Here is a 9,518-nt window from a genome sequence, read left to right as displayed (position 1 = left end):
TGTGTACCACATCACCGTTAATTTCCCCCAGGCCACCGCTGTTCATTGACATCAAGATCTTGGGCAGCTCCTGGCAGTATCTCTTCGTCATGGATCCCATGGTGAGCAGAAGTGGATCTAGCACAGCGTTTAATGGGTGCACAGTCGACGTCAAGGGTGCCTGGAACGTTACAGGGATGGACCGAGGACTGTAAAGCGTGTCATGATCGCAGCACACGTAAAGTACCGTTGAGAGAACCTTGGAGGTATGTTCGAAAAAGAGGCCGTTCTGGTGTTTGCTCATTTCGGTCAGAGGCAAGATGCTTCTCTCTTGAAATGTAGATCAGGTCATCCTCTGCTTATTTCTAGTGAGTGAGGGAGGTCTGTGAGGGTCATCATTTGAGGGTGCCAGTGATGGTGCAAGGTCAAAGAGGAATGCAGTAACTCCATCACACATCGACATTCTGCGTAAGTACCACTGCCGAAGTGGAGCATATATCCCTCTTAACCTCCTTTATGACGACAATGGTCTCAGTTTATGCAGGAAGGACCTTTTCCCAGGTATGTTCTTGTCCTTTACTCCCTCTATCTTCCATCCTGCCTTGTTGATCGCTCCACATACACCATTTACAAAGACCTCATCCATATCCACCACCTCGCCAAGCTTTCCATTCACTTTCTGAGTAACACAGGAATAGGAAACGAGGCGTAAGTCTTGTCCATCTCCCCTCCCTCCCCTCCTTCCTTCTACTCGCTCACTCTTCTCCCACACACACAGTGTATACTTCCTCGTCCCACTTAGTACCTCTCCATCGCAGATACAAGCATTGACATGAACGGGTTGAGGACGTTAGCAAAGAGGGTGGATGAGGAGGGGTGGGTTGTGGATATCGAGGTTCCGTCAGTGTGTGACTTTCGTATTGATAGCATGAGTTTTGCTTCTTCTCTTTTGCAACATTTTGATGCTGATTTATTCCGAAGGGTATACCGAAAGCGTACCTCCTAGTGTTTGAAAGTCCGGTTTGGTCCGGTTTTTTGATGTGCAGGGGCATTAACCGTAACCGTAACCGGTCTGCCTTTTCCCCAGAAGTCAAAAGACCAGACCGGACCGCAAAAAACTGTGGTCTGCGGTCTTTTTGTGGTCTATAGACCGGTTTCGGTCTGCATCGGTATTAACATCTCTATTAGCTTCAAAACGAGCCCAAGAACGTCAAATTCCGTTACGAATTGGTGCTTCTATAAAATAAGTCTGGTACATCTATTATTCCCAAAAGTAAATTACATTTTAATTCATATCTCTCTCGTTTTTTTACCAAATCGTACGTTCTTTGGTGCGTTTTAAAGGGTATTTAAGGGGCTACAAAAGACCATTCCAAACCGGTCAAGACCGGTTCACGTTAACCGGTTTTTTTGCGGTCTTTACATCTCAAAAATAAAAGACCGTAACTGCAGGTCCGGTCTTTTGCGGTCTTGGTCCAGTCTGGTTACGGCCTTTTTCCAGTCATGAGACTGGACTTCCAAACACTAGTACCTCCTGCACCCGTCCTCCCTGCTGATAACCGGCCCAGAGGTATGCAGCGCCCTGTCGTGCGCTGTGCTTCGGTGCAATTTATCTGCTCATGCGGAGAGCAACCTGGTGATTGTCATTGGAGATGGTGTTGAGGTTGGAGCAATTGTTGAGGACAAGGAAACTGGATTTGGATTGTATCTTTTCGTCTTCTGTGTTTTCTGCTTTTGTTTTTCTGTTCCTTCGTTCATGTGTTGTATGTTTGCGTACATATTTATTAACATTTTTACCTGCAAGGCTTCTCGATGAAGGTCTTCAAAGCGACAAGAAGTCCAATACATACAGGACAGTGTCCACTATCAGCTGCTCCTTCCCTGTCTTCATCAATCATCCTTCTTAGACCCAACGCATGTCGGATGGCTTACATCCCCACTCCCATTCCCATTCCTACTAATTGCAGGATTTGGAGTAGATGGAAAGTGTGAATAAGAAGGCATCAGTCCCTCAGATTCCCTGGACTCTGTCCCATACCACGACCCGACATTGACCTAGGTGGCTCCAAGCTTGCAGACACATGTGCACTCTCAGGCTCTGGTGGTGGAGGGAACCCAAGGACCAAGGCCAATCCCTCCATAACCAGCGGCGACTGACGGACAGGATTACAACACAGAGGAACGAGGTGCGGATACCACGAGCCCGCAAAAGGGGACTGCACGTCCTGAGGGGCAGGGGTGGTAGAGAACCCACAGGTACAGCCATAGATGTAGTCCTAGCCCTACAAGGTGTGCAATTGCCTTGCACACCATTTGCCAACAGATGTGCAATGACCTTTGTCTAAATTTGCTTGCATTCCGCTTGCCTTTGAAAAATCGCCGCGCAGGGCGAAATTTTGGTTTTTTCGGGTGAAATATCAATATTTGGCATCACATATAATTGATTCAGGATCGATATTGCTTCCTCCCATCAATTCCTCGCGTTGATATGATTTCCGTGTGTTGCCATCTATCAATAATCTATTTTTGTTCCTCTTCATATGATTTCTGTGCTTCCTCCCATCAATTCCTCACGTTGATATGATTTCTGTGTGTTACCCCTGCTTCCATCCATCAAATCCATCAAATGTCCACTTCCGTTGTGATTTCTGTCGATCCATCCATCAATTCTTGTGTCAGGGATCAAAACTTCCCATCATTACTGTTTCTATGCATCAATTTTGTTAGCAATCCATCCCCTTGTACTTCTGCAGGTCCAGACCTGCATTAATATGACTTCTGTCCCTCGGATACATCAAACGCCGCCAATGTCATGTTTCTCTGCCATTCGTCGGTTTTTTTTTCTCCTTCCTCCCTGTTTGTAGCAGCTAAACCTCTGTACCCCGGACATGAAATCATATGTCTACGGAATTTGGCGAACAGTCAACAGCCAGTCTTCGCGATCATCCAACATGCATCATCCTTCCATCGGAGTAAGCGCGTGCAGCGGTCAACGCAACTTCAACACAGGTACGCGTCTGGTCACGTGATTGTTCAACCTCATGTGTCGTACAAGTCAGCTACTGTTACATGGATTACTTAGTTTACTTTGTCTATGCCCTTGCAAACTCTACAAGTTGTACACCAAAAAGCATAAATTACTACAAGAAATACAAAAGATATTCTACACAAGAAATACAAGATATACACAACACAAGAAATACAAGAGGTACTTGACACAAGAAGTACTCGACACACAAGAAGTACAAGATATTAAGAAATAAACAATGAGATTGTCAAGTGAAGAGAAAGATATAAAGGTAGCCGTACCAACACATTATGACGCCATTGACTATGGTGCTGGACCAACATCAATTCTACTACTTATGTCGCCGTTTTGTGGTTGCCGATGTGGCTACTGATGGCGAGGCGCGCTTAGCACCTTATGGTTTTGGGGGGCTGGACGGCGCATGAGTAACATTCACAGGATACGAAGGAAAATTTACCTGACGAGATTGGTGAGCACCCAGTGAACGTCGGCCACCGCCGCCATCCATGCCTCACTCTCTCCTTGGCAGCCGTTCAAAGCAGCGCCCCACCATACCAGGCAGGACAGAACGGTCAAAAACGCGTTCTGCCCGTGCCTATCAATAGCTGCCCAGCCACCCTCTCCATCTGTCACTTCACGGTGTACGGCTGTCAGTGGACCTTCTACCTCGACGACGGACCGCCATTTCGGCTGGAGCCCCTTCCACCAGTTCCACCAACCTGCTTCAAACAATGCGAGGTCCTTGATCGGTGGCGCTGACTTGCGACCATGGCCAACCCAATATGCCACCTCTGACGGTCGGTTGTCAACTTTGAATCCGGAGTGCGGCGATCCAACTGTGAAGCTGGCTTTTTTTTCGAAGTGCACATAAATCCGAATGGCGGATGTTAGTTCTGCACTGAGATATATCAACAATAAGTCAGTATACGCTTTCTTAAACCACGTGGGCCAACTCAAATCAATGGGAAGTGGGGGTTTGGGCAGTGGTTGAGGCGCGACGAGAGGGGGCAAAGGTCGAGTAGATGATTGGCAGATAAGCGTTGGTACAGGCAGACGCGTCGTTGATCAAGTGGGCTGGGATTGTGAAGCAGGGCCGTAACCAAGGGCGGTTTCTGTCGGGCCAGACGATGGCGTACTGGGAGGTGCGAGGGGCGAAAGTGGCAGAGATCGTTTTCGAACAGCAGGAGCAGCTACCGTTGACGTATATGTCAATGTTGAAGGTTCTTCGGATGGCGTGATCGTGTTTGGATTGCGGTTCTTCAACCTGGTGCTGTGTCTCATGGGAGCAGTGGCCGACGGTCCCTCTTCGTTGTCATCGCCCGCCTTTTCTTCGTTTTCTTCCTCCTCCTCCTCCTCCTCCTCCTCCTCCTCCTCCTCGTCATCCTTGCCATCCTCATCCTCATCCTCGTCCTCTTCATCGTCATCGTCAGACACCAAGAACGTTCGTATCTTCTTTTGTTTCTTCTGCTTCTTACCCTTCTTCCCATCTTTTGCTTTGACATTTCACATATGTTTTCCCCCAACGTGTGTGCTTAACTCCCACTCCGAGGCCTTCGATCCGCCAGGTGGTTGGACAGAAGTAGAGCGTGGTTGAGCGGCATCCGACGGCCCATTGGTGGGATGTGGTAGGTCATCTTCGGAATCTTCTATGATGGCGCGCGCCCGTTGCTCTTCAGGTGCTGTAAAGATATAATATCAGTAACGTAGTCACCCAAAAACTCACTGTACCTACAATAGTAAGTCTGCAGAAACGAAGTAAATGTGTTTGTTACAAGTTTGAACCCAGCCTTATCCGCATGGCCCCAGACCTTCGGAATGGCCTGTTTGTCAACCCCGTAGTGCATGCTATAAACGCACCAGCTGTTAAAAGTCATAAACCACAAACTGTGCCGACGTACCTGATGGTATTCAACTGTCCCTGCATCTTAGGCTCCGGCCCCCCAATGAGGACCATAATGTGCATTCCCACTGCCTTGCCCACCCCTTCTATCAACAGGCCCAAAAGACTTGGGAGTGCGTTAAAAACTCTGGTAAAGACATTAGCACTTGCACGATTAGCAAAGCAAGCCAACATACTTTTGGGCGGCAGCTGGTTCAAGAAACCTGGGGCCCGAATCCCGGTCCTTGAGAATTTGCTTCGCTTCCTCCCATTCTGAGTGAATGACTTCTGACCATTTCTCCTGTTTGTCGTCACTGAGTTTTCCAAATTCTCGTCGTTTGAACTTGTTACATTCTTTGACGCGATTTTTCTCGAGCCCGTTTGTGGCTTCAAACTCCGCGTCGAAGTCGGCTTTCAACGATTGAAAATTGTCTTTACCCCAGGCTTCCCAAGCTGCATGGTGTTTAGGAGGGGAAGGGTCGCCGAGTAACCTATGTAGAAGAGTGGCGATTGGATCATCCTTTTTAGCTGACTTAGATCGAGGTAGGGCGGGAGCGACTTTATTTCGGTGATTGTACCACTTATAAATTGTCTAGTAAGTTAAAGCATCAGCATATCAACGGTGGCGTTGATTGATGAAGGCCATACATACCTTTTTCATAGCTGCGATAACCTTCCCTTTGTGAGTGGCTTCCTCCGCCGAGAGGATCTCAAACCCATCACTATCAAAGCGAACCATTGGTAGTGCTCCTGGAAGCAACGTGTGAGGGAGAGACCAGTGGAATTTAAGAAAGTATGCATTGATGATTTTATCGAGGGCTTGAGTGGATGAGGCACGAGACACGAGACACGCATCTCTGTAGGTATCGAGGTGCGAGGTGAGGAATGTCTGGCGCTCCCCCTTTGCCCAATTTTTCTGCAAGGTAAGCAAGCAGTGGTGCCAAATGATCGATCCCCTGTGGCTGTACATTAACGTTCCTGGAAAACAATCAACGACAAGAACAAAACAAGATCAAGGTTAAACGTTAAACCCTACACCAACGTTCCCTGACTCTTGTCAGCATTGCTCGCGTCCATAGTAAACTTTTGGCTCAGAGCAGGTGGAAAGATGGGGAGGCAATCTACGTACGTTTTTCTACCTTATCTTTGATTCTCCCGCCTTGAGGCCTTTTTTCACTGTGGGAACAAAGTCCAGAAGCGTGTTTTACCTCGTATAAAGCTCCATCCGTCATCCAAATATCGCAATCCTTCCAACTCTATCAACCAACGCAATCACCCTTTTACACCACCTTCCCCCCATTTTTTGCCCTGTCTGTTATGGCCCAATTGTCAGGAAATGATGCGCCGCCCGCCCCCACCGATGGCTCCTCGTCTCCTAACAGCTGCACCGGTAAGTACCTCGTGTTTCAATCACCCCACCCCCTTTCTTACTAATGTTGCTATTAGAAATCGCAGAACTTCTCTCTCGCCTCCAGCTCAATAACTCGCAGCTACAACAGCTCTTTACTGCTCTTACCAATATCGCCACCACCAGTGTCAACGAGCCTACTCAACAAACCCCGGACAAGACGTTCGATCTGATCAATGCCGATGATGTGCCTCAAAATGTCTCCAGTGAAGGTAGCAGCGGCAAAGACACGAATGCCGCGAGTTGTTCACCAACTACCGCCGCCCCACCTGCCATTGCGGCTGACCCTACCATTGTATCTCCCCTTGCGTCGTCCAACGGAGATCATGATGCAGCACCTGACGCAGCATCCACTGTTACCACCGCTCCTCTCACTCCTATGGGCGCAGCTGTCGTTGCAGCACCTGTGGCACCAGCCCTCACCGCAGCACCTGCTGCCGCATCTACCACTAGGGTTTTCAATGGGGTCACCTACCAATACCCTGCTCACGGCACTTCTGGTCCGTTCTATCTTGTCACTCGCGGCCGCGATATTGGTGTTTTTGTTGGCTTGTTCGTTTTTTTTCGTTGATTCCTTCTGTGTCGTTGACTTTGATTCATCAGGGAAAATACATCTCCCCTTATCACTCGTGTCTCGGCTTCGGTCTCCTTCCGTGTTTCTTCTGCAGAGGAGGGGCGAGTGAGGATGGAGAGTTCCATTGTTGCAGGTTCTGCCCGCCGTGTCTGATATCTTTGTACCGTACTCTTGTATTCCTGTCATCATGCGCGTTCGTAGCCAGTGTGTAGTTGTGCGGTCTTTGTGGTTTTGTAGTCATGATCCCGTTGATATCTCGTAAATCTTGCAAAATATATATATTGTGTTCAGCTCTTACAGTTTGCGTATGGTCCTATGATGAGAGACAAAGTTAGTATACCAGTCGTACAATGTTTCCTTGGCATTTTCCATAAATAGCCTATTTCCAATATTTCCGCATGTGCGAAAACATAACTTGAGGTTGCTATAGAGGTCTCAAAACAGAGGCGTATGGGCTAATACTTTGCATGGGATCTCTAGAGGTATGTTCCTTACTATTTGGCTATAATTTGAGGGACAGGGAGTCTCGCAGAGTAAAAATCAGAAGAACGATGATTGGTTGCTCGCTCTGAGCTCTCATTTTGATAGTTATTAAAGTGCGTGCTTACTTTCCCAACAGCACACCGCGACATCTCAACATGATTTTTACCTCAAGAGAGTCAGAATTTTCAGGGCTTCCCTTTGGTATATTTATCTCCTTCTTAGGTTATGAGCTGCCCATGAGGAAAGGAAAATATCAGATGGAAGTTAAATGTATCCATGTTTGGTCTTGCCTTGCCTTGCCTTGAACTCAATCATTGTCGTTCCAACATCACCTATGGGGTGTCCTCGTCTGTACAACACTCCCGAGGAAAGGCGAGAGGTGCATCGGCGCTCCTCCAGAATATTTTACCATAAGTACGTTGTCTCCTTGCCGTGATGACGCTGAATATGACATGAAACTCTTTTTTCTATTTGATAGTAATCGCAGCACCCTCTGCAAAACGTGGCGCCGCCAGTACCGTAAAAAAGTCAAAACAAATCAGGATGTTCCGAATCCGTCTGAACCCGAGAATGGACCTGGCCCAGGCGAGTTCCATAATGAAATAACGTGCGTCTTCTGCTTATTAGTCGACAAGGGTTACACAAGGTTCTCTTCTGCAGCTTGGAGCCGAAAGCTTTCGTCGAGGAACGCCGGATGCATCTTATCAATGTTACCAATGGCTCACCCTTTGGATATGTTGATAAGATTGTCAAGGCATGCATAAGGGCCCCAGATGGTGCGATCGGCTTATTGACGGAGGCGGAACACATGTGGGAACAATCTCTTTCTCAGATCCGTGACGCCCTGGCGGAGATCCTTCAAGATTATGGTTGCAGCGAGGAGTATAGGACGGCTAACGTGACAGCCAACGACTACCAGAACCTTTTAACTCTTTTGGAGGACGTTCACGCATCTGCCGTAGTTCAAATCCCATCACAATTTGAAGATGGGTATCATAGAGGTGTTTTTACCTATCAGTCTGAATACCGTGCTGGACATCTTACAGATTATTGATCTATTGCCTCAACTACATTAATGTACACCTTTTGACCCACCCCCGAATACGCGTGATTGTTTACTATACAGTTGCAGCCACAAAATTAAGGTTTGGTGGGTACTACTACAATTGCCCTCTCACTCTTCACACTTACCTCAATGCCGAAGGTCTCTCTCAAGAAAAAACCCGCTCCTGCTGCTGCTATACACCCAGATTGTTTCTTGACGCTAGGTGAACGCCGCCGGAAAATGGAGATGGAAAGGAAAAAGCTGGTGAGATCTCGGAGATACTTTACTCCATGTGCGCTAGACCCTGACATCGCGATCGATCTCCCCAGATTATCGAGCCAACGCCAAGGGCTCCATCCGCTAGTGACGTCAAGCATGCCTTGAAAGCCAAGCAAGATCGCGTCTTGCGCCTTTTACGGCCCAGCTTTGCCTCTGCCATCAGCGAGGGAGAAGCGGAGGAATATCTTAAGAAAGCGTACCTCGTTTGGTTTCTTCGCTTTCCTGAGGTAGAGCCGGAAATCAAGGTTGAAGAAGCATTCAAAGATGACCCTAATTACGAAGCACACATCATCAAGGCACGCGAAAAGGTTCGTGTTTCTTTCGTTAATCACGCCCTTGATGCTGAATTCCGCCCAGCTGCTTAGGACGAAATTGGGATGGTCCACTTTCCTCTTCCCTTCGCGTGCCTCCCAACTGGACTTGGAAGAGGGAGCAACTACGCAGTGGGAGAAGGAACTGAACGCCGCCATTCAAGAAATCCTGGAGTGGTACCTACCACTTTTATGATAAAACCTGGGCATTTGCCTGCACAGTCTTTTCAATCCCCCCAAGTGAAATATGAAATGAAATGCCTAGGCTATTTCATTCTTGCTTTGCAGCTATTTCATTCCTACCCACCACATTTTTCATTTCTCCTTGGCAATGAAATGCATTTCATTCTTTTGCCTGTGCTTTTTCATAACTTTTTCATTCTTTGCCAACTTTATTTCTTTTCTTTTCATTCTTTGCCAGTATCATTTCATTCTTTTGCCTGCGCTTTTTCATAATTTTTTTTTCATTCTTTGCCAGTCCTATTTCATTCCATTGCCTGCACCTTTTCATAACTTATTATTTCATTGTTTG

General features: G+C 47.5%; 2 protein-coding genes across 2 annotated transcripts; one reads left to right on the top strand and one right to left on the bottom strand.

Annotated features, from left to right (window-relative positions):
* Positions 1–3,088: 3,088 nt before the first annotated feature.
* LACBIDRAFT_334514 (uncharacterized protein) lies at positions 3,089–5,856 on the bottom strand (the record flags this gene model as incomplete). The annotated part of the gene is made up of 8 exons (XM_001889275.1): positions 3,089–3,119; positions 3,465–3,900; positions 4,144–4,483; positions 4,731–4,735; positions 4,865–4,867; positions 4,989–4,993; positions 5,084–5,466; positions 5,539–5,856. The coding sequence occupies 8 exons, from the start codon at positions 5,854–5,856 to the stop codon at positions 3,089–3,091; spliced, it is 1,521 nt and encodes a 506-aa protein (XP_001889310.1).
* A 347-nt stretch (positions 5,857–6,203) lies between these two features.
* Positions 6,204–9,182, top strand: LACBIDRAFT_334513 (uncharacterized protein; the record flags this gene model as incomplete). The annotated part of the gene is made up of 13 exons (XM_001889304.1): positions 6,204–6,276; positions 6,333–6,846; positions 6,898–6,973; positions 7,160–7,198; positions 7,299–7,350; positions 7,457–7,464; positions 7,488–7,552; positions 7,830–7,958; positions 7,979–8,341; positions 8,398–8,501; positions 8,602–8,660; positions 8,726–8,983; positions 9,033–9,182. The coding sequence occupies 13 exons, from the start codon at positions 6,204–6,206 to the stop codon at positions 9,180–9,182; spliced, it is 1,890 nt and encodes a 629-aa protein (XP_001889339.1).
* Between the last annotated feature and the right edge of the window lie 336 nt (positions 9,183–9,518).

Source organism: Laccaria bicolor, genomic scaffold (genome assembly GCF_000143565.1).
Source record: "Laccaria bicolor S238N-H82 LACBIscaffold_65 genomic scaffold, whole genome shotgun sequence".
Classification (NCBI taxonomy): domain Eukaryota; kingdom Fungi; phylum Basidiomycota; class Agaricomycetes; order Agaricales; family Hydnangiaceae; genus Laccaria; species Laccaria bicolor.
Note: the sequence above shows the minus strand (reverse complement) of the source record. Positions and strands in the feature narration are given on the sequence as shown.